At 43.8% G+C, this 25,652-nt stretch overlaps 1 protein-coding gene across 6 annotated transcripts in view; it reads right to left on the minus strand.

The window, feature by feature from the left end:
• FAR2 (fatty acyl-CoA reductase 2) overlaps window positions 1–22,970 on the minus strand; it is a 142,350-nt gene extending 119,380 nt beyond the window's left edge. Inside the window, exon 1 of one of the 6 annotated variants that reach the window (XM_075441920.1) lies at window positions 22,808–22,970. Coding sequence is in view for 1 of the 6 variants with exons in the window: in XM_075441880.1 (XP_075297995.1) it covers window positions 17,374–17,399 (26 nt within the window). In the remaining 5 variants the exon portion in view is untranslated. The other 5 variants (XM_075441897.1, XM_075441888.1, XM_075441906.1 and 2 more) reach the window with 5 other exon arrangements.
• Window positions 22,971–25,652: the final 2,682 nt, after the last annotated feature.

The raw sequence follows: 25,652 nt of genomic DNA on the forward strand, positions 1-25,652 counted from the left end.
CACAGTTTAGAGAAAAATATAAGAAATATAAAATAAAACCAGATTCCAAGATAAAAAAAAAAACAAACAACAAACAAACCAAAAAAACCCCAAACCCAGCTACCATTAAATATAGACACAGTTATCATTTCAGGATCTCCGAGAGGGATGTCACAACAACCTTCACATACTACCATCACTGAGATACAAGAGGAAGTTCCCATGGCTCTCCTGTTGTCACATGCAGTTTGCTTCTCTTAAGCCTGTCATGCTGGTATGTTGCATGCACATTAAGAACTACTGCTTTTCACCAGAAAGGTAAAATACCATGTTTGGCAGAAGCTGAGGCAATTCTTAAAGCACAATGCTTGGGGCCAAAGAAAGTAAGATATTCCTTTTCTTCTTTCCTTGTTCCTTCTATGGTGAAAATTCCTCAAAAGCTGGTAAAACAGTTCATTCTTGTTGATCATCTCTTATGCTCACCAGTCAAAAAAAAAAATCCTTTAATAAAAAAAAAAGATCTCAGGAAACACAAAACGTATAACAGATATGAAATACAGCCAAATAAAAAAAATTTGCATGCACCCTTCCTAGTTTATTCACCTTTGACTTTTGTAGCAAGTACATTTCCATCCCTGAGACCTGCTAGAGACCAAAACACATGGGAGGCTAATGGGACAATTAAAGTTTTATCAGGATTTTAAAATAAGAGAGACAAAGCAGTATGCCCTAATTTGCATAATCATTGCTAAAGAACAGACAAAAGTAGTATTTGTAATTACCATTTTTATCAGTATTTGTATTCAAGAACACAAGACGTAGGGAACCCCCAGCAGCTCCAGGCTCTGGTGCCCTTCCAGGGAAATGAACGCGCGTTGCTGGGTGATGGCAAAGAGCGAGTGGTGCTGTAGGCCTGAGACTGAAGTCTGCGATCACGACTTCACCAGCATGGTTGCATTTATATTTCTAAGTCATCAGTAGCTGTGACTGAAAATGAAAACAGAATTCAGAACTTCTACCCCAAGGTAAACCCTACGAGGACAAATAGCATTGTGGAAAAGCTATAGTAATGCTTCATACAGAAAAACAAGCCCCACAACCCTTTAAAATAAATTAAAAAAAATTTAAATAAAAAAATTGGACAAGGATAACAAAACCAACTTTTTTAATTATGCCAAACACCTGCAGTTTCAGTTTTTAACTCAGTCTGCCCCTCCCAAGAAAAAACTACCAATATCTTCATACACAAGTCAAGGATCCCCAGCAAGGACCCGCAAAGCTCTCCGCTCCATCACCCCAGGCTGGGGAGACGCTTGCAGACTTGAGGTCTATGTCCCTGCAAGCTGCAGCTCCCAGAGTTTTGTCCCTTTCCCTCTGCCCAGTGCCTCGGGGCACACGATGCCCGCCATGCCCACCAAGCAACAACGTTCAGGAGCCGCAGATCCTTTGGAGGCAGGCAGAAATGCGCCAGAGCAGACGATTTTCAAAACCTGTTTTATTGGCATTTTTTCCAGCTATACCTGATTATCAGACCTCCTTTTGCCACATACATAAATGTATTGGCACTGGCTGTAAAACACAGCAGCTGGGTGCGAGGCCAAATGTCAAAACAGTTTCAAAGGCACGATTTTAAATAGTGACTTTGAAGTTAAGGTAGTTGTTTCGATTCTCTCTGGCACTTATGGGGAGCAGTTCTTGGTCAAATGAAATGCATGACAAGCAGTCATCTGATGTTTATAACTTCAGAAATCGTTCAGAGGTAAAAAATCAGAAAGACAGCATGACCAACCAAGTACTACATTCTCTTCAAGTCAAACTGAAAACTGACCTTCCTAAGGAATCTTTCCTTCTGCATAGTTCCACTGAGAATTGGTAAAATAGGAATTCCTAACTTTTCTATCTCTATTCAGAGCCCAACTTGTGAAATGAATTTTTTAAAGTAGCTGTAAAAAACTATTCAGTTGTCTGAAAGGAAGCCTGTGAGAGATATGACTATGTTCCATAACGTTATTAGGTTTTGGCTGTTCTCATTAATCACAGAAATAATACAGTAGTGCTCAGCTTCAAACCCAGTTAGGAATCATGGAGAGGGTGCTGCCCTTTCAAATTTCCACATGCACACTTATCACGTCTTGTGGGACTTCTACAGTCTAGTGAAGTTTCAATTCTAAAAGATACAGACATATAGCTTAGTGGAAGCGGCATCTTCGGTCTTCCTCTTGTTCTCTTATCTTCTCAAAACCAGCTTTGAGAGCTAAGCACATGGATTTTGCAAAGCACTGCACTCTCAGCTTCAGTTTGTATCAGCTGTTCAGCTTTCAATAGCAGCTTGGTATTTGCCATGTCAGCAGAACTGCCCTCCAGGAGCTGCATCTCTAGCCAAACCTGAAAAGAAAGAATCACTTCTTGGCACAGGCAGCCCCTCCATGCGTGCTCTGCTTCCTGCCAACTGCTTTCGGTTGAGCCTCAGCCTCCAGCACTCAGCCACAGAAGATGCTGCTGACAGGAGCACAACTGACGCTCTCGACCCTTCCAGTTCCTCTCTTGTCTCAGAGCCCTACCCAGAAATAGCTGCAAAGATCTGCAGTGACCTAGGAGAAGAGCAACTCATCAACTCATGCTCCAGCAGGATTTTATAGGGCTCTGATCAACCCGGAGGCATCTTCTTGCAGTCCCTTGACTTTTGCCTTGGAGAGAAACTCTCCGTGGAAGCTGGTTGTTTTTAAAACCCATTCCACAACATCATCTGTGGCATCTGAAGTTTACTAACTCAGCAAGCACAGTGCAAAATTTTCCTCTCTGTTGTCAAGCATCTGTTTGACTCAGATGACACTGAAGCATGTTTTGCATGCCTGTGTAAAAGATTGGCATAACAGTGGTTTCGCTTTAATGCACTGCTTGGCAAGTTAAAAAAAAAAAAAAAAAACAAACCCAAAGCAAACCACATCTGAAACTAGGCTTAACTGCAAATTAGCAAGGACAGTTGAGTGGCAATTAGTGCTGCCACAATTCAAGCAAGGAGACTCAATGGTCCACCAGAGATTTACCCAAGATACATAATTTTGTAATTAATGGTTTTCTGAATTTTAGGGTACAGTGTGTATCACTCTTCCTGGAGTGAAACACAGGTTTTGTTTTGTGGATTTATTTAGGCACATCATTGACCACAATTCAAGGACAAGAAATTATGCACATATATTTCTTCTAAACTTCATTTTTTTTGAGAAGTCTTCCAAACTTTCCAACTGCCAGGTTAACAAATCAAGCACTGTAAGTAATTCAAACATGCTACAGACTGTACCCTACATAGAATGGTAAGGGTTGGAAGGGACCTTAAAGATCATCTGGTTCCAGCCCCTCCTGCCATGAGCAGGGACATCTTCCACTTAGAGTAAAACCACACCAAAACAGAAAAACCTCATCATCAGGTTAACTGTTTCCACTGGAAGAACACAGCAGAACCCAATGGGTGAGTAGCAGCAAGCTTGTCTCAGGCAGGCTGGTGAAGGCCTTGGGGTATGAAGTGGAAGGATGTTTCCAAGTCCGTCTTGAACTTCTAAGGTCAGCACTAATAAAAGCTCACACAAGTAAAAGATGGGGGGGGGGGGGGGGGGGGGGGGAAGGAAAAAAAGGCAAGTCATATGGGGACAAAGCCCCAGGTCTGTTGAAATGGATGCTCGTGGTCTACAGTTAGAGCAGTACTGAATTCCCAGAGGTTCAGCTGCTGCACCAAAATTGTAGTATCCCTCAGCCAGCTCGGTAACATCTTCTTTCTCCTAGAAATGGATGTCCTTTAACTAATTCTAGGCAGACTGCCAATCACCTTTAAGACAAGTGTCATTATACACAGCTGCTGTAAATACTCCATAACTAACTGTTAGGATGGCTTTCCAATTCAAATATTATTTTCCACACTCATTTCTTTTAAAGGAAGTAAAGCACCTGAATTTCTTACATCTGGAATCCATGCTAGAGCAGAATTTTTTAAGGTTCCTATAAGCATGGGGAGTTTAAAAAAAATTATTACAGACAGGACTCTTATTAGGAAACATCTTCAAAACAATTCTAGAGAAATTTCTTAACACTCCTTTTTTGGCACACACCTCCTTGCTTGACTAATCTTCAAACGACAAATTGGTTTAATTTCATTGGCCTTGTATCTGAAAAACTATTGCTAGACTTTCAGAATGAATGAGCTAGTAAGAGAATTACAAGGACATAACCCATGCCATAACGTGGCAAGGAATAAGTTAGGATGCCCTCATTAAATCCATGATTTTGGAAAGTGTTCCTATTAAGGACAGTATCTGAAGCACATGGTTCAAACGGAAGCAAATTATAAAGTTCTAAAAGGTTATCACTTCAAAGAGATTTAGAACTCTATGTCCCTGTTTCGACAACAGGACTTTACTTGAATACCAATCACAGGTGCAGACAGAAAACACAGAACATTCCAAAGCCCAAGATGTTTAAAATATTAATAAACAAAATATAATGCTGTCTTTAACTCCTGTGATAATTCACACTTTGTTTTAAGAATTATTTGTAAATATGCATGAACATCAGCAGCTTTGGACTTAGCAATTAGATATCAGCCACAAGTACCTGTACAACTCTGAAAAGAACGACACTGACCCTCTAAATGGTCCTTGTTGGGCATTTCACCATTTAATCCTTTTCCTGCTGATGAATGCACGCCTGCTTTCTCTTGTCAGATAGCAAAAGCAAGATGTTCCAAAACATGTCATTTCACTCGGGCTGTGGCAAATAGTCAAAGATTACATCACTTCATTCCGGTACAAATTTGCAACTGAAAACTATTACACTCAACGATTGTATTAATGTAAAAGAAAATGCAAATGGATTGTTTTGTAAATTGAAACGCTGCACACCAGTTGTGGAAGTTCTGGGAACAGAGAGAATAAACATTCCCTTCTCAAAAAAACCCCAACAACAAAACAAACCCCTCGGGAGATGCTTACACATAGGATTAGCTAGATCTTAACTTCAAAGTTCACCATGACTGTGTTGAAACACATGATTCTAGGAGCCGTAGGATTAATTAAGAGGAAATCAGCAGCAGCTAAATGGTGTTTGTTAGAAAATAAAATTGCACAATGCCTACAATCTCGCACTAGAAGCCACATAGAGTTAATCTGTTTTGAAATGTTAACTACCCAGACTGAGTTTGAAAAAAGGTGTTTAGACCCATACTTCTTAAATCTGAAGCTTACAGATAATTAATTGTCACATGAGGCTGAGTAAAACTTTCAAAACTTCCCCTTCTATCTCTGGCAACATTCAAAAGACAAGTTCAAAATGAATACTAGGGAAAACAAGGGGTTGCAAGAAGACTAATAAATTTAAGATTCTTGCTCACACACGAACCAGTTGGCAAAACTAGCTCTTCTCATCCCATTCTACTCCTAACATATAAGAACCCAAAGTTTAGGGTGCAAAAGAGCACTTAACTGCATACCACCAAAAATCCAGTGTTGTTTATTTGTTTATAGTATTAGCTTTGAGCTAACACCAACAAGGCAAAGTACAGTGTGCTCGAAGGAAACAAGGTGCTTAAGCTTCCCTAAACCAAACAAACCAGAAAGATCAAAATGAAAACTATACAGAGTTCAGCTGTTCCATGCCATGATCTTCTTGGGTTGGCTGTGATTGTATTTTGCACCAAGGAGTAATCCAAAAGATAAATAAGCTACATTTTCTGCCATATTTTATACCCACATCATAATAATTTCTGCAATAGAGTAATTGTTATGTGATTTCAGTGCCTTCTTCCCTCAACTAAATTAAAAAAAAAAAAAAAAACAACAAAAAACTTTACCCTGCAAAATGAACCAACAGCTTATCCATGGAGAAAGCTACACAGTATTTAAGAACCAGTAGACATCATCCAACATCTGTTACACACAGACTATGCTCAAATTACGGTATTCCTGTCCTTAGCAATACCAGAACAGTCCTTGGAGTAGTGTTTTTGCTGAATAGCCAGTTCCTGGGCTCCCTGATTACATGTGAATTCTACTTTTATAGCCTCAATTACTGTAGTGGGAAGACTAAAGATCATGAATTGAAACAGATTTGCTTGTTTGTCCTATTGTTTTCTTACTCAGTACTTCCTCATAGCTTTTGAGGACATGATTTATGTTTAATGAATAGCCGAGCCTGGCAAAACTGACGCCACTTGAGGAGAACAGAATCCAAGGAGAATCACCCCTGAAGCTAAATCAGCGTGTCTGAGTCAGGCACAGGGGAAAGGCTCCAAGGTTATGTAAAAAGAGAAGTGACAGTTTACTGCCCAGTTGTATTTACGCAGCATTTGGTATACTTCTTTAAGACAGAAAATGAAGCATTTTCAACGACTTTGAAAAACCCTGAACTACTGCAATTGGCAAGTTTAATACCTGAATGAAAACCATTTACTTGAGTCACTTAATCACATCCAGCATTGTCATGCACTTCCCTTCTGGTTTGCACCATACAGGAATTATTACCTACTGGCATTTGGAAGAAATGCAAAGAGTTTTGACAGCCTGAATCTATCCATTTAACTAACAGGTAGGGCAGTACACCCTCTTCACTGAGGTTTCGAATTATTCTGGGTCATAAAAACAAGCTGACTGCCTGACTTCACAATTATGAGATTTAATAAGACAGTAGACTCTAATAAAGAAAACCAAAGAAAGTTTTGCCTTCAGACTTTGCCACATTATGTTTCTGCAGTTCGTCGCACTTGCAGCATGCAGACTGACTCCACTTCGTAGTAGAAGGCCACGGAAATGCAGATTGCTGGTCTAATAATGCTTCATGGTTTGGGTTTTTGCTGTTGCTTAGCAGCTATGAAAACAATCCACTTGACAAGGTCAGAATTCACGACCAAAAATTGTGGCGAGCAGAGCAAAAGTTACATATACAGCCCTATCTTTTGACGTATGAGCTAAGGGCCAAGAAAGAACATTGCGATAGTCATGATATTAAAGTTAGAAATATTCTATTCTCTAGTAGGAAATCAGAACAAACATTGATACTTGTTTGTTTCCCTAAAACATCCTCCACTGCTGCACAAAAGAAGATTTCCATAGCCTGGTTATTAAGTTCTCTGCAACTGTAGTTTCCTTAAACACCTTTTTTAACCACATGAATTGAAGTAAACCAAAAATCTTCAGTCACCATAAACTAATGTAGACCATTCATTCTGCTCAACTCTCACTGTGGATCTCATCTATTACTCCTAAAAATCATAACGAAACATTACATGACATCATCCAGGTTATTCCAACACCAAAGTGAAAGACAGACTCTGCACTGGCATAGAGAAAAGATGCGAGACGTCAGCATCCTGTGACGCAGGCATTAAGCTCTCAGATCACAAAGAAAGTGAGCATTCAATGTCCAACACCACAGACGCAGGATTTGCTGGGAGGCAGAGGTACCATTATGAACAGTGCTCCAAATATGGTGCTGACTGTACGCTTATTATATATATAAAGTCCATGCTGACTCATGTAATAACTAGCTTGTAACCAGCTTAACTACAAGATTGAGAGACATTGTTGTGTTTCTGATGGCTCTCAGATGTCCACATGGTGCTGCTGCTAATCACCCAGCGACCAGGTTTGTTTTAAACATTTTCAGGTTCCAAAGAACATCTGTGCAATGTGATACTCCCTGATGATAAAGTGTTAGCCATATGCTGCACTCCCTCTCCTTCTCCCCAGGACACAAGTGATTTTACTTCTACTCTACATGAGAAGAGTATGTTATGGCATAACAACAGTCTCTTTTTTCCTTATGGTCTAGGATGGCAAGCACATCGAGAGAGAGATATTACTGGGGCTCTTCTGCAGAGGCAATTTCAGGAGAGGAGCAACTGAGTTATAGCCTGAGGTTTAGATGAGTCTGTTTTCAATAACTCATTGGAAAGAGAGAGAAGGACTGGGATCATATTAACAGCATCCCTTTGGTATAAGGGGCCCAGGAACAGGTCTTTTTACCTGTACTATACAGACAAAGGTCCTTCAGTAAACTGTATCCACATCCTAGCTTGAGAGCCTCGAATCTTTCAAATAAAAGCCAGTCCAAAGTCTAAGCACAGACTGGAACTCCAAACAGCCCAAGCCAACAAGTCACACATTACAAGACAAACAGAAACAAGAAATCCACATAATGTTACAACTCATTCCAAAGCTACGTGCCCACCATTTGTTACTGCAAACCCTGCTGGGATTTACCAACTGGACTGCTCAGAGGTTTGAAGAAACAAAAGATCACATCCAAGGACCTGAAAAGAGAACTACAAAGCCTCAAACAGATTTTATGCATTTGTTTTCATAACAATGACCCCCCCAGCTCCTAGGTCAAATTGTGACTGCATGCTATTGCACTCCTACTTCAGCTGCTGTCACTGTATTTTTTAAGTTCATTTCTTAAATGCTCTTGCATAATGTAGGGGGTTTTGTAGGAAAAATTTCTTTAGTGAAAGAGTGGTCAGGCATTTGGAACAGGCTACTCAGGGATGTGGTGGAGTCACCATCCCTGGAGGTGTTCAAAAAATGTGTAGACATGGCACTTCAGGACATGGTTCAGCAGGCATGGTGGTGTTGGGTTGACAGTTGGACTACATGATCTTGGATGTCTTTTCCAACCTTAACGATTCTATTCTGTTCTATTTACTGCAAGACCCTTTCTGGATGTCAGACCAGATACAGCACCAAGATATTACAGCCCCCAGGATCCAGACCACACTGCAGAACAGCTTGATTTTTTGTGGTTGAACCTCCTAGTCTCCACCTAAAGGCTGATGACATGTGGATCAATACAAAACAACTAAGATCTGCATTTTGCCCCCCATCCCCTCTGTTCTCATGCCTCGCAGTGTGGAAACCCCCCAGTCAGCAGCAAGCTCTTGGCTCAGGCTGCAGGGGAAAGCTGCAAAGCTGCTTTTGGGCTAGCACTGGCCCTGGGGTTTGAGGAGACGCATCAGGATGGCACTGCACTGAGGTAGCACACACGGGAGCCAGCACGCCTGTGCGGCACGGGTTATCTGAAAGCCGAGTAACGCGTTCTTCTGAGGGGTGCTTCTTTGTGCTACTTGTATTGCTCCCGTAATACCAAAGCTCACAAGAAAAAAGACATTTCTCAGCCAAGTTCTCACTGCCGAAGCCTAAATCATACATGCGGAGGCCCCAGTGAAGATCGCCAGAAGAAATCTAACCTCTCGGTGCCGATTTGCTTCCCTCGCTCTCTATTTAGACAGCTCAGGTGCAGACACTTGCTCCCCAGTTGCTGCTTCTGCTGCTGGATTGAAAACACAAATATGAATGTACACATCCTCCTCTCACATGAGTAATGTGATTTAAGTTTACATGAGAAATATTTGTCAGGAACATATTCTCTCTGAAATATATTCTGAAGATATTCCACATGTAAATTATTTCCTTTTCTCAGATTTGCCCCCTCAGAGATCTAGACTAGGTCCTAACTATCCCCTTGTGAAAATTTATCCAGCAGAGGCAGACACATTCTTACCAAAATTCTTTCCAGTAAAACTGCTGCAGTGAATGTAGATGCTTAAACTTAAGCTGTAACAGACATATTAAATCCTGAGAGAAAAAAAACTTTGTTCACATCTAGCAACAACTTCCCGGACAAAATGATAGAGGAAATTTCCTAAAAATACAATTATTCTGTTGAAATGAAAATCAGGGTTTGGTGGGGGACGAATAGGAAAAGCAAGCATGTATTTCATTTGACATTAGGACATTCATTGCTAAATACAGATATAATTTACCACATATAAGATCAATGGCAACGTTTGTAATTACAGTCATGGTTTGGAGGGAAGTGTTGCTATAGCAATACCAACCACAGGAAGGAAATCCACATCTACTCAGAACATTATTTCTACATATCATTATTTTTTACGGCATAGCACTCTTGCAGAAAAGGGTGCAGTAAAAAAAAAAATCAATAGCAATGCCTATTTTATCACATAGGCGTAGTTTGGAAAAGTATTGCACAGAAACACACTGAACAAGGAAATGAAAGAGCATGACCGCACGTTAAGTAAGGTTCTGTTTGTTTTAGTTACTTGATTGTTGTTCCTTGAACCAGCTTACATCAGCTAAAGTCAAGAGTAAGTCCAGGCTTTCCCAAACAGACTTCTCTTGGCTTCAGAATATAAAATGTTTTAGGTTGGGGGTATTTTTCCCTCTCCTGTTCTCTACCTAATCATGAGTAACCTACATGAGATCCGATACCCCTCAACTGGTTTGACTCCCAACAACTGGTTTGACTCCCAACAACTGGTTTGACTCCCAACAATCTCAGGTCTGCAGGGTTTCTTGGCTCCAGCGTTAAGTTAAAGAAATAAAACTGGTTCAAGACTGGAATCAGCCCTGATGTGATAGGGCCACATTTGCACAGCCCTACCCCTTACGTAGCTGGCATTGGTGTTAATCTGGGAGTCAGACAAGCCGCAAAGGATGACCAAGATACAACTGCAATACCTTTTCGTGGCCAGCCCCAAGGGAGAGCTGGTGCCCATGGCACACTGAGATGTTCCCACCTACAGGCTTCTGGCAATGGGACTTTGGCTGTGGGTTTGGGGAACCGGGACTTCGGGTGTTTCTTTCTTCTCCACTCCTACCTTGGATTACTAATAAAACCATGCTCCAAATTATCCTGTAGTTCTGAAGAGTAAAATATCCTTTGTTTTCTTAATTGTGTTCTCCTAGGCAATCTTTGCTTTTGTACAAAATCATACTTGGAACAGAGATTTATCATGCCTCTTGCTCCGTGGGCCACATTGCAAGACGTCATCTCTTGCCCACACGCTCAACTCCACACCGCTTGGACTCTGACAACACAGTATTTATCCTCACCTCACCCTTACAGAATAGAAAAGTGCTCTACCCCCTAACCTTAATGAGAGCCATCTAGCAAAAAATACTTCTCACAAGCAGCCAGTAATATTGGAAAGATGAGAACCCAACTCTTCAGAGCACTAGGCCTCTAAATACTGATTAAGGGAGGAGAAGAAGAAAAAACTGAGAAATATCCACAGCACAAAGAGAAAACTTTTGACCATACCCTTAACAGTATCTCCAAAATAACTGAAGGAATGAAGAAAAACAGTAACTCACCGTTCTGACACATGACCTTATACTTGCTTAACAGAACTAAAATTACTAGGTTTCATTTGGATTCTGCTAGGATGTGGTTCCTCAAGGGAAGCAGGGAGACCCAGTAAGACCCTGTAAGACTCCTCTTCGTTGACATTAGAGATCTCACTGCTGTCTTGACAAACCTGCGAGGTTACCTTCCTAAAAGCTCATTGCAAGACTGCTACCTACCTGTTCCTCTGAATTCACCAGGGACCTATGATCTGCTGCAGACTTGTCACTACTTGCTTCTGAGTCGAGAAACAAGGGGACCCAAATGCTCCCTAAGGCACTGCTTCCAGAGGTCTTCAGCCAAATCCCACTGTGCTGTGGCCAACCCTCAGGGCTAAGTTCCAACAAGAGAAGGCAAGCCATTTCCACCACATGCAGTTTTTAGGCACTACTCCCTACGCTATGTGTTAATACAACACATTTGTACGGTGTTAAACTCGTATTCATTGTTGACAGCAACGCGGGAAACACACGTGCAGAGCACTGTCTTGCTCTTCGTCATTTAGCACATGGCACTCCAGCAGACCTCTAAATCCGTGACTTGAAATCTACCACATTTGCCTAGTTTCCACATACCCTTGCACCACGGATTCTCATTCCTGGCCTTTGCTGTGCTCCCTTTGCTTTCAAGTACTAATACCACAATATTGCAAGGAAAATGCACATCTCCAATGAGCACATGAGTAAACACAAAGTATAGATGCAAGAGACTTACTGTACCAACAAAATCAATCTGTTCTGGCAGAAAACATTCTCAGGATGGTAAGAGACAACTTCACCCGTTGCCCAGCACATTTTGTTCTCATACCATGCAGTTCTGGTGGAGATGTATTAATATAACTTCTATGTTCACCCTAAGACATCGGAACACACGTTCCCTTGCTAACACCACCAGATATATGTTCTCAATATATTAAAGGGCTGATTCAAACAATGAAGAAATGCTCAACACAAAGAAGCGGCTTCTACAGTTGTAGGTTTACAACTTCTGAGTAGGAGGACAAAGAATACAGAAAGCTGATATATTTTATCTTTTTTTTTTTTCAGTTAAATTCTTTCAGAATTTGCTTGTTAAAGAAAAGAAGGTAAATTTTCAAACTGGACATACTAATGAGCTTGATTAGAGAGCTAACTTTCCTAGCGAAAGGATGGAATGAGAAAATATAGAAAACATGGCATTTTCAAAAAGTAAGGCAAAGAAGTATGACCTTTTTGTCACAGAATTATACTTATGCTTAATGTGCTTTCCTGGCATTAATCTTCCTGAACCTTCACAACAAGTGTCATATAGATGCAATATCTTTGTTGGTGCAAGTGGAAAATTCTGGTTTGATAGGATTTTTTGCACAACACTACACAGAACAAAAACCAACAACCTATACAACACCCTAGTGAAAACTGAGGCCTTTTGCACAATTAATTTAAAAGAAGGTGCCGCTGGCAATTATGAGCACTTTAGATTAAAAGTATCCCAGACAGGATATTTTGGGCACTATATTTTGCCTTGACAGGACATAAGGTTGCACATAACAGATACGAATCTGAAAGACAGATAAAAAGAGAAAAAAGGAGTGCAAGGAGGTGTCTATTCTAGTTGATGAATGAGTCAGCAGTATGGTGTGATATTTATACAAAGCTCTGAAAAAATATCCATAAGGGCTTGCATGCATCACATGAAAAAGCATCCTGTTGTCTTGATTACTTCCAACTAGCAGACATAACAAATTTAGCTTACTCTTGTTACCCACGAGACAAGATACTAGTTTCCTGCTATATATCTAGGAATGCTATGAGACCTACTTCTGTAATTCCACTTTTGCTTTGTATAGCACTTTAAGAGCTCACAGTCACAACCACATTAGTCACATTAGGTGTAGGCGTATGTGAAAAATAAGAGAACTACTCTCTTTGAAGGCATCTTGTCATTTAATGAAAGATAGCTTTACTTTTACAGCATGATGACTGTGTTAACATTTTGAACACGTGAAACTTAGATCTGAGACGAGTTCCTATGAAGGGCTCCGGATCACCTTCATCTCTCAGAACAAGAGTTACGCAGGTTGTCATGGAAATTAAATGTTAGTGAAAAGTAGACTACTTGTTTTTTGATAAATGCAGATTACGTTGCTTCAGAAGGCAAGAACTTCCCCATCTTCAAGGATGAAATTTATGGTCAGCAATGGGAACTCTGGCACTGCATATCATTTTTTCATTTTTCAACACGACTACCCAGTTTTTAAGGTGAACTTATGACAGTTACATGTGCCAGCCTCTAACATGTAGGACTGGAAGTTTAAAAACATACTTCACTTCAAGAGCAAAGCAGAGCCAGTCACAAGGCAACCTGTCCTCCTACATATGTCACCATCCTGGTCGGGGAGAAATCTGGCCTTTCAGAAAAGTGTTCAGTACCAACCCAACTGCAGCCTGTTTATGATTCACCAGCAGAATGGTGGCTGTTGAAATACAACCATTTATTACTTGAAAACCAAAGCTGCAGTAAATGCAACATTAACAGGCAAAGGTTTTCCAAGAGGAACCTGAGAAGTAAGACCCTCCCTCCAAGTGGCGTAGTACGAGCAGCTTACGCATCTGCATACTGCTATTGCCTTGCTGTCAGATCAGAGTTTAGTTTTGCATATGCAGTTGGTTCAATAATATCGCTCTGTTGGTAGACTCCAGAGACCTCATCTTTAAATACTGGATGTTATCACATCACCTCAGAAGCATACACTTTCATCTGATCCCTGACTTGCCTGCTGGAAATTGTTTGCGTGCGAGTTTGTCAGCAGCAAGCAATGCCTAATCAGTACTTGAAAAACCCTGAGCTACGCAAAGCAATAGGTTTTCCCTTGGCAGAGATTTCGGTGTTACCCTCTGGAGATAAACAACTGCTTCCATCGCAGTTGTGTATGGTCCAATACCAATATTCAGCAGAAAAAATGCTGGACCAAAACACCTAGTGCCCCGTGCATGGAGCATTCCAGTACAGGATCTGAGCCAGGTGCCTATCAAGCACTTATTTTAGCATAAATACAAGACAGCTTCAGCATATGGCGCAGATGGGTTAAATTCTCTTCTGAGCCACAGAGATTAATACATAGCTAGCAGTTTGCCTGATGCTACATAGCAATCAAGGGTCAGTTATAGGCCAAAATGAAGGTGAGGTGATAGATCCCAGGCATGAAATCAGTCTTTACGGATGCAGTTACACTCCTTACCTCCTCTCTCAGCTTAGCAACAACAGAACTAGGCACAAGAACAAAACAAAATGCCTGGGGGAGAACACAGTGATTAGAAAATAGGGGAGATGAAAAAAATATTAACTGAGAAACGTATCAAGATCCAACATTTCCTATCAAAACAACACATTGCTTAGAATGCCCTGAAACCCTGAATTCAAGCACAGTAGAAACTCACAGGCTGCTTTGAGGATATGCAGGACAAGGCAGGAGTCACTGAACATAAACATAAGAACGAAGAAAAATTAAAACTACAGCTAGACAGTCTTATGGAAAAAGTTACTGGTTACCTGCAGAACCCTGCAGGCTTTCCACTGAGTTGACAGGTTTGACTGCTGCACCTAGGTGCAAGATTTGATGGTTGTTTTGATACATACAACAGAACATGGCACAAACACCCTGGGCTCCTTGCCCTCTCCTCTCTGCAAGTGTCATCAAGTTTATTTCAGATGCAGACAAAGGCACAAAAAAAGTACAGAGGGAATCACTGACATTTTGTTCCGTGCTACGATGTATTAGCTTAGTCACTTTGCTCTGCAGTACCTAATAAAGATAGAAGCAATGGGGGCTTGAAGGAGGTCACCAGTAGAAGATGGTGTCATTCAGTGTCCGTAACGTCTTGATCTGGGATTTAATTTCCTCCTGCAGATGGCAAACTGAAGGTCTCCATCAGGAAGTAGACGCACAACCGCATCAAAGCAATAATGTATGTCACTGGAGAAAAGATCATAGAGCACGTAAAGAGCTAGGCTGAGAAGTTCCAGCTGCAGTCACAGGAATAAAGTGGAACTTACTGCATGCGACGTTAGGCTGCATGGCTATCAGAGCTCCAGGTTTGCATAAACAGGTCTTTTGTCAGAAAAGCAAGCAATTTGTTTCTTTGAAGTCTGCAGGATCAGAAGTAAAGCAGTGAGGCTGCAGTTATATGAATCAAGGGTTAACTACGGGTATAATTCTGTCACATTCAATTTAGAAATGTGAACACATGAGAGTTTGGATGTCTTATTAATGGCTTGGGGACCAACAGTCTCAGTCTCTTCATAAATTTTTAGGCCAACAAAGGAGTTGGGTGCTTTACAGCAATGACATTCAGTTCAATAACCAAAGGAAATCTAGAAGCAGTCCTGGATTGTGATGTTCCCCTTGCCTTCAAGCTAGAAGCAATGAGTAAGCTGGTGTCAGTACATGCAATAGAAGTTTTGCTAAGGGCTCCTTCCATAAAAAAAATTTCACCCTCAAAATTGTCCTTAAAATTATGTTTAAACAGAATTATGCCGTCCATTACAGACCAGCTGATAACAAAAATAAGTCCCACTGGCAGCACTGTGAGCACGTACAACATTACAAAGTGTTTTACATTGGGCAGGCAGGTCCTTTTTGCTCACTTTCTCCCCCCCAACAGAGCACTTCTGAAGTCCCCTACTTGAGCTACGGGCATACAATAGGGAAATTTCAAAAGAAATTTACTTTTATATTTGGAGAAAGATTTTTAATACTAATGCCCAGTAAGACTGTGTGTGTGAATAAGCAATGACAGGTGGCAAAAGCAGATGGTTTTGAAAAGATTTGCGGCAGTCCCTGGCTCGGCCATCCTAGCAGCTCTGCAGGATACTGGCAGAGAAAGCAGCTCCACACCTCTTCTTCCCTCACCTCACTCAAGAAAGCCAGCAGCAGCCAACCTCGCTGGCTGCCACAAGGCCAGGACAGGACCAGCACAGCTCGCTCGCTCACGTTCTTCATCCCACCTCCAAACCGCGCCTGCCTCGCTGCAGAAGCCCAGCTGATCATAGGCCATAGACACAGGCTAACCGGCCGGGTGATCACCCAACAGGAGCCACAAAACCGCTCCTCTCTTTGCTGGTCCCGGCCAGGAACAGAGCGGGCAGAGCTCCTGCTTCCAGCCCTGTGGTTACTCACCACAGGTCATGACCACTTTGTTTCTGGGAGGTGCTTCTGAGCGCATTACTTCTGACCACACCAGAGGACGGTATCTAAGAGTGAGCATCACTGAACGCTCCAGTGCTGAAGCTAGGCACAGCCACCTGCCTCCCAGTACCGACCTCTGCTGACAGCACTAGCTCTCGTTTCTGAAGGCCTTGGTGAAGAATGAGACATCTCAGATGCTTCAAGCCTGCACAGCCAAACAAACTTTCACTAGTGGTGAATAATCTCGTGTCATTTGTCACAGGGCGATACTGCAATGGGGAGCAAAGCTCAGAGAGGCATAATTATTCATATAAAAACTCAAAGCAGAAAGAGGAGGCAAAAATTATTTCATATGTCAATGACAGCGGTAACAGAAAAGTACATTTCCAAATGAGTGTTGTGTGTTTGGCCACAACAGCGCTGAGTATTGCAGCTACAACCTTCTCCATGTGGTCGTTACCTGTTCCAAGGGAGCAAAGACCCTCTACTAACGAGAAAACAGTGCTAGCTTCAGGCTGCCGCCCTCTGCACGCCGCATCAGCTCTAGCACATCACTAGTTAAGTCAGGTGTAACTCTCTTCTGAGATATCACAGCACACCTATAAGGATGACTCAGGCAATTCCATATACCAATGAATCATCTCCACCTTTGGCTACTATCAAACCCATCTGTATAGCCCGTCGTTAACTCCATTGTACATCCATCTCAAAGAACCTTTTACAATGCTGCTGTGCTTTGTTAATACCCACACATTTTGTGAATAAATTAAGAATCTCTCTTTCAGGTTTTACTGAGGTGTATTGTAGGAATTACGTCCCTGAAAAGGGCCGGTACCTTTTCTACACTGCTTCTCTGCTTTTCAGATTTTTCCAGGTCCAACTGGCTCAATCTCTATGTCAACATAACACTTCTACTAATTTTCTATTTCTTTAAGCAATGTAAGTGTGCAGCTTTGTAAGAATCTTTTTCCTTATTGTTCACCTATAACATTGTTTACAAAATTGCAACCGGCTGACATTTTCATAATTTTACTCACAGTATCAAGGCAGTTTCTGAAGGCATATTCCACAGACAGCTTTGACACGTCAGTGTATTTATATTTGGCATCCCCCAAATAAGAAAAGTCCCTCCTGAACCATCTACGGCAAAATAAATCCACATTCTTTACATGAAATCAGGAACCTTTCTTTCCGTCAGTCAATGGGGTTTATTGTTGCTTTCAGGAACATACAACAACAAAAAAAATAGAGCTGTCAATCCAGCTGGCCGCAATTTTATACAGCATTGCAGAAACAGCAGTGAAAACTGAGCTTGCAATGAAGGTGGACACAAGACATTCAGACCTCGAATCAATAACTTACATTTGTTTCCAGAGAATACCCCACGGTAAAATTGCCTCTTACCTTTGGGCAGAATAAAACATGAATCTGGCCTTGGATAAGGAAAGGCTGAAAGACAGCTTTAGAAATTAAAATGTAAGCATGCAGGTGTGTGACCAGTCCTGTCATTCCTGCATGCATTAACCAGCATTAAGTTTTGTATTTATTTTAAACCTGCAGGACAACTATGGCTCCTCAGAGCAGATATAGGTGATGGATACTGACAGAAAGGGTTAAAAATTAAATGAAGTATGAGGAAAATCTACAATATGCATCTCTTCTGGGCACAGCTGCTCCACAATTACTTTCAGCAAGGAGATAATATTTGACTTGAACACAACAGCATATTTTTGTGGCACAAGGTATCTTTTTCTGTGAGCATGGGTCACTTGAAACTGCCTAAGCATAGGTACACACACAGAGAAACACACGTACACGCAGCTCTGGGAAAAGACAGCTAATACACGCTTAGAACTGAACACAATTACAGTCAAATTACAGGTATTTTTGCCAAACCTTCAATATGCCTCGCACTTTAACAAATATGAGTGTAGCCAGAGATTTGAGGGAGAGGGGATTTCCAGTTTCCAGTAATTCCCCATAGAACATTAATTATATGCCTACACACAAGATCCTACTATTGACTATCTCACTGGGTAGAGACCTAATTAGCTGCAATTTTAACACTGTATGCCACCCAAAGACAAGTACATTTTCTAAAGGAAGTCTGAAAGCACTGTGTTGATGCAAATTTAAAAAAAAAAAAGTCTACCTCAGATGGTGATAAAAAAGCATGTTATAGGCTTACCATTCAAAAATTGAATGGAAAAAATACAACAAAAGACAAAGCATCCGCTGTAGCATATTCTTTGCTGCAATAAAAATAATGAAAATGAACTTTTCCCAGACATGGCTGTGTATAAAGAGGGCTGAGATGCTACAAGTGCGTGATGACCCACTGTGGCACTACACAGCAGTCCACAGAACTCCAGAAGACCTCATGAGCGAGACCAAACTAGGGAAATGCTCCCCCGTGACTGCTTCCTTCGGCTATGACCGTCCCACGCCGAGAAATTATTGTCGTCAGTATCATCACACCAACCAAGTACTCGTACCACAGACCTGGGCTTTAGCAGCACAGGCCATGGGCAAACACAGAGCAAAAAAAGAGAGACTGTAGCTGAAGCAGTCTGCAATTTAAATACAGGACAGGCAGACTTGGAAGCAACAGGAGAGGTGGTGAGAGTATAAATCAGGTCAGCGGCAGAAGTGACCCCAAACCTAAATTCAGAGCTCTACATCCTGAGCAGAGGGAGGTCATTTTTTAGCAAGCCAGAGTAAGGCCCCATCTCCTTCACGAATACAGGTATTTAAAACAACCTTTTGGCCCTGAAGTTTCCTCTGTGACTCGGTTCATCAGGCCCTTGAAGAGTGGGTGACTGGAGACAGACAGGTCTCCCCACTCTCCACATCAGCCAGATATGAGCCAAACCTGGTCTGGAAGCCAGGCAGAAGTGTTAACATAACACTGAGCGAGCTCGTTAGGCTGCAGACCCATCATCATTTTAATCTGGTCCAAACGGGAGTCCTACCCAGGATGATGAGGACCAGGCTGCTCTTTCCCCCCCATCTCTGCTGACTTCCCCCGCGCATTTTAGTCACACGTTGAGTCAGACCCAGGAACTCACCCAGCTGAAAACCAGGCCAACAGCAGTAAGAGCAGATTTGCATCTGGCCACAAGTGATAGCACCAGCACAAACCAGAGATCAGGAACGCGTAGCCAGAGGCGAGGCAGGCGGGCTGACCTTTGCCAGGAGCACGTTACAATGACCGCAGAACCACACTCCCTTTGCCTCGCAGAGAGGCAAGTTTTGGTTAGCTCTAGCACAGTGTCACGTTCGTACAGGCAAACAGCTCCTGGACAAGGACTGCCTTTGTGTAAATAGCTTGTTGTGCCAGGGAAGTGAACGTGCTTCAGATGATACTTCTTTCTAGGTACGTCTGGAGATGCCTAACTCTTGCCACGAGCTACTGATAGTAACTTACATAACGTTAATGTCACTGGACAGCATCCCAATATTCAAACTTTCATTTCTTAAGCCTCCTTTGTGGACCCAGGAGCCTTAGGGAACAAGAATGCTGTAATTTTTAATAGTAATACTGGGTTAATAATGCAGTCACAGAGCAATGCTAACATTATTCCCTGCAGTAATTACTCCCAACATTTTCCTACAGACACGGCAAAACCAAACAATACAATAAAGATAAGCAATAGTCCCTAGATGAGTCAAACACTCATCAGTAATGTTTCCCTATTTTTTTTTTGGTCCTTCCCTATGCCCTCATCTACATGATCTGTCCCTTGTACAGATCAAAATCACTTGCCATTGGGAAAAAAACATGGCAAATTTGTCAGAATGAAGTGCTTCCTACGTGGAACGTAAGGAAAAAAACTGAACAGCTTTTTTTACAATGACAGTCTAACGCTGCAGACTGACTGCTTGGAGCAAGGGTCTACACTCTGCCACAGGACCTGAAATCAGTGGTACCTGAGCAATTTATGAAGACTTCGGCCCTTCATTCGTGCTCCTCTACCGCTCCACGCAGACCAAGCGGCAGACTCCGTGCCTTTGGTCATATTACCTGTATTCCCTGTCACAACCCTTCTGCCCCGTCACTACCCACATTCTCGCCCCAGCACGCCCACACCTCCCCAACCTCCCCCAGCTCCCCCCCTCGCAGAGATCAGGGCTGTCAGATCTGAACTGACTTCGGGAAAAGCACGCGAAGTTTATCAGTCAAAGCTGCCTCCACAACACAGCCGTGAACTTTATGCCTCTGTCAACTACTTTCGTGGCAGTCTACCTCTAGGTTCTTCTTTTTTTGCCCAATGGACATGCAGCGGGATTTATTTACTCAGGCCTTTCTTACACAGTCTCCAGGATGTTTTAAAGCTACATTTTCCCAGAACTAATCTAAACAAGCCTTAATAGGGTTTAATATTGAAACCCCTATTAGCAGAACTGAGGGATTTGCAGCTTTGTTATAGTATCAGATGCATCCTCACACATCCTCTAAACATAGTAGAAGGCTGGCCTAAATCTGCTGCTCTTCATGTATAATTCAGATACCTTTGAGTTAGTGCATTTCTCCCCCCTCCCCCAAATATTCTATTCTGATCACCTATCTATTGAAGATTACGGTGACTTAAACAAACACTCCAAAACACAGAGGAATAGTTTATCAGAGGGAGAGAACACAACAGATCTGGAGATTAAAGCACTACATTGTAAAAGGGATTTTACAACTCCTCTAAAGCAACTACCCGTGTGATTTTTAAACTATGTAGTTACTTTAAAGAGAAGATGAGTATGTTGCACAGTAATGAACAAAACTTACACTTTCCTATTCAAGAACATTACAAGTAAGCAGGAAATGATGCTTTTGATACAGTAGACGCAAACGAAAACAAACTCCAGCAGCAGATCTCTGCACTGCCATCAGCTTCTTATCAAGTGGAGATGAAGGTTCCCAGAACACCAGCACATGCAGAAAGTTACACTCTAAGGTAGCCTGTCAAAGCAATATGAGCTTTGGTATTAAAAGCTCCTGAAAGGCCAGGCATTCTATTACACCTTTGGGATCACCTTATAGTTCAGTTTTACACACATTTTAATACAAATTCAAGTGAACCAGGATTAGAGCAGATAGGGATTTTGGAATGCATTTTTCTAGCCTAATATTGACCTTCACAGATAGCAAAATCTCAGTCTAAACAAAGATGCAAAACTAGCCTTCTGACTCCATTTATAGTGCGATATTTCTGGGTGAAACAACTCCCATGTAGTTTTACTGCTTCCCACTGCAAGATAATGGTCTGTCATCAGTTATTCGTCTCTCTCCTTACGCCCTTAAAAGGCTCCCAGGCAAACACGTGAAAGCAAATTGTTCTGAGCAATAACATTACTGTAAAGAACTCTATAAGACAAGGTCACGTGTCTCTTAGTTTCTAGAAAACCAAGGATCTCCTCACGGGATCCTGCAACAAAATTCGGGTTAAATCTCTGCGCTGCCATGCGGGTGGCTGGGCAGCAGGGGCATCCAGCAACCTCCCCACCAAGAGACAGAAATCGGCACCAAGGCTCGGAACAAGGAGCCCTCGAGTAAAACTCTATAGCTGTCCAATTCTACACTTCTGTTAAAAAGAAAAAAAAAAAAGGTATGGGCTTAACAGCAGGGAAAAGAAAAAGGCAAGCCTCCCCGAAAATTATATTCATTATTCCCCCACCCGGAGCAAACCCCGCTGCGAAGCCGAGGAGCAGCCGCTGCTCCCCACCTCCCCTCCCCAGTCACCGGGGCTGCGCTCCGGCTCCAGCTCTCCCGAGGAGCAGCCGAAGCACCGGCCGGCCCGGGGCCGCCGCTCCCCCCCCTCCCCGGCCACCGCCCAGCCCCGCACGGCCCCGCACAGCCCCCCGCTGCCCCGGCTCGGGGCTTGCCCCCCGGCCGCACTACCTGCCCGGCCCGGCCCGGCGGAGCCTCCCGCGGGCGCTGCAGCCGGGGATGCTGCAGCCCCCGGCCCCGCCGCCCCGGCCGCCTTCCTCGCCGTCACCCCTCCACCGCGTCGCCTCCTCCTCCTCCTCCTCCTCATCTCCCCCAGCCCCATTTTTTTTCCTTTTTCCTCCCCCCCAGGCGGGTCGTTACCTTCAATCACCGCTTCCCCGACCGGTTCCCGTCCCCAAACCGCTGCTCCCCCCACACGAGCAACTCCCGGCGAAGGAGGAGGGGAAGGGAAAGGAAAAGGAAAATAATAAAAAAAAATAAAAAAGAAAGAAAGCAATGACAAACCTCCCCTCCCCGCCCGGGTCCGACGCTATATATCCGGCCGGGGGAGGGAGGAGCAGCGCTCCGCGCTCCCTTCCCCGCACCCGGCGGCCGCGCGTACCCGGGGAGGGGCCTGGCCCCGCCGCTCCCCCCGCTCCCCCCGCCAGCCGTGCCGCAGGGGGCCCGGGCACGCCGCAGCAGCAGCCCTCGGAAGGAGTCGGGAGGGCAGGGGAGAGAAGGTTCCCTCCCGCAGGGCTCCCCTTCCTTACCTCCGGGCTCCCCGGTCGCGGGGGTGGGGGGCGAGCGGCGGCTCCCCGGCGGCTCCCCGGGCCCCCTCGCTGCCCTCGGCCGGCTCCGGTGCCGGGAGAGCGGCCCGGGAGGGCGGGGAGCCGGCCGCCCGCTGAAGGGGAAGGGGAGCGGTCCCTCGGGTGTCCGCCGAGCTTGTCACACCTCCTCCTCGCCTCGGCTTAAAGCAGAATTTACCTCCGGGTGTGAAACGATCGGGATGAATGATCGTACGCAGGAGCAGAGTGATGAAATCAGTGTATCAGGTTAATCACGCAATTTGTCTTACGAGCATTAGGGAAAAAAAGCGAGGCGTGCAGCATAGCTACTGTGGAGAGAGACCTGGGTGTCCTGGTGGATGACAGGTTGACCATGAGCCAGCAGTGTGCCCTGGCTGCCAAGAAGGCCAACGGGATCCTGGGATGCATTAGGAGCAGTGTGGCCAGCAGGTCGAGGGAGGTTCTCCTCCCCCTCTGCTCTGCCCTAGTGAGGCCTCATCTGCAGTACTGTGTCCAGTTCTGGGCTTCCCAGTTCAAGAAAGATGAGGAGCTACTGGAGAGAGTCCAGCAGAGGGCTACGAGGATGATGAAGGGACAAGTGCATCTCTCCTATGAGGAGAGGCTGAGGGAGCTGGGCTTGTTCAGCCTGAAGAAGAGAAGGCTGAGAGGGACCTAATAAATGCTTATAAATACCTGCAGGGTGGGTGTCAGGAGGATGGGGCCAGACTCTTTTCAGTGGTGCCCAGCGACAGGACAAGGGGCAATGGGCACAAACTGAGGCACAGGAAGTTCCGTCTGAACGTGAGGAAGAACTTCTTCCCTCTGAGGGTGACGGAGCACTGGTGCAGGCTGCCCAGGGAGGTTGTGGAGTCTCCTTCTCTGGAGATATTCAAGACCCGCCTGGACAAGGTCCTGTGCAGCCTGCTGTAGGTGACCCTGCTTCGGCAGGGGGTTGGACTGGATGACCCACAGAGGTCCCTTCCAAACCCGACCATTCTGTGATTCTGTGATACTCAGCTGTGAACACCTACCTTTGCCACAAACATGGATTTTTCTCACCTTGGCCGTAGAATATACAGCCTTATAAAGATATTTTCAACCCAACTTGAGAATCAGCAAGATGTGATGCTTTTATATCCTATTATTACACTTACCATATGTACAAGAATTAATTTTACAGGGTTATGTTTAGCTATTTAGCCTTCAGTTTATCAGTGCTGAAAAAATGCCAGCCCGGGGACGCTGGGTAAGATGCCCACCAGTGACTGAACCAGTGTCAGAGCAGTCTGCAGAGCTCTGCATGCAGAGGGATTAGGTGCTACACCCGCAGCTGCAGTTCTCCAACTCCTTTCCCCAGAAGCCTAACGGCTGCAGGTGCCTGCCGTTTCCCCCAGAGCTCCCTGTGTGTGTCTGTCTACACCTGGGCACTAGCAGCCAAAGCCTAAGACCAGGTGGAGTCTCCAAAGCCTTCACATCTTCACCTCATTCTGGCTAACATCCTTACAGCACACGTTCCCGCTACCCTTAATGGGACACTTGGGCATAGGGCTCTAAGACCAACGTGGATCAAAAAAGTCCAAATTGCCCAGGACACAACATCTTTGTCAACCACGCTCCACACTACACTTCCAGAGTTGGAGTAGGGTTGTACGTGTGGGGTCAGACAGAGCGGTTCAGGGAATCCACCCCATGGAAAGGGGTGGGATGTCGAGGACATTGACTTCATCATTTGTATAGGTGGAAGAAAGGCTGCTGCCTTCACAAATAACTGGGCGCTATCGCAATGCATTGGAGCACTCAAAAGGAGAGTGGAAGCTCTGGCTTCAATTTCATTTTTTCCTTTACAAAGAAAAACAGCCTGCAACTTTTATGACTGGATTGGATGATCTTAAGGGTCTTTTCCAACCTAAATGGTTCTATGATTCTAGCAAAGGATATTCAGATTAATCCTTTGCAAACGTAGAGGGAGGGACTTTGCAAGGAAAGATGCCACAGGAAGTGGTTCTTACCCAAAGAAGTCCCAGCTCTTTGCAGAGAGTGACTGATGGTTGCTGGGATAATTCTGAGTAAACAGGGTTTTGGAGGCCTGCATCTCAATCATATTCTTTCACATAAACGTCTGCCTTGACAGACTGGACAGGTGTCTGTCTAAACTGAAAATGCCATACCTCAACGGCCAGCTGAAGGTGGCTGCCTGGCACCAAAATGGGGAACAAGCAGACAAAGATGTGAATTAACAGAACAGGCAGTCAGAGGTGTCTTTTTTCAAAGGCCGTGGTCTGGCAGTCTGAAAAATAGCCAGAAGGAAAGCTTCTAGGAAGCACAGAATCAGTGAGAACTATTGCTAGCATCATCTTTCAGGACATTGAATAGAGAGCTTGATAAGCATCAGTTCTTGCAGAAACTCTTTCAAGAGACATTGCATGGGAGACAAAAGTGCATTCAAAACTCTGAACCGATAGAAATTCCTTTGTGAAGTTTTGGAAAAGCAGGCAGGCTTGAAGAACAGTTCCCATCTACGAGTCAATTAGGACATTAAACAGGTAGTATGTCAGAGACAGTTCCTGACAGCTTCCCAGAAATCTCTAGAAAAGAAGTTGAGAGGATAATTTGGTTAAGACAATGAAGAAACAGGAAAGGATCATCAAAACAGTGCCGACCTGAGAAGGCAACCCTGTGAACTGATGAAATGAAGGTAGTAGTGCAGCTCCCAAATGTGGCAAGGGCTGGCGGAAGTCTGGAGGCTTGATTGAAAAAAATGCCTTTTAGCTAGCTAAAAGTACATCGCAAATGCGTAAAAGGAGTAAAAAATGTAAACTCTCCATTGTAC

This window comes from Opisthocomus hoazin, chromosome 1 (genome assembly GCF_030867145.1).
Source record: "Opisthocomus hoazin isolate bOpiHoa1 chromosome 1, bOpiHoa1.hap1, whole genome shotgun sequence".
NCBI lineage: Eukaryota > Metazoa > Chordata > Aves > Opisthocomiformes > Opisthocomidae > Opisthocomus > Opisthocomus hoazin.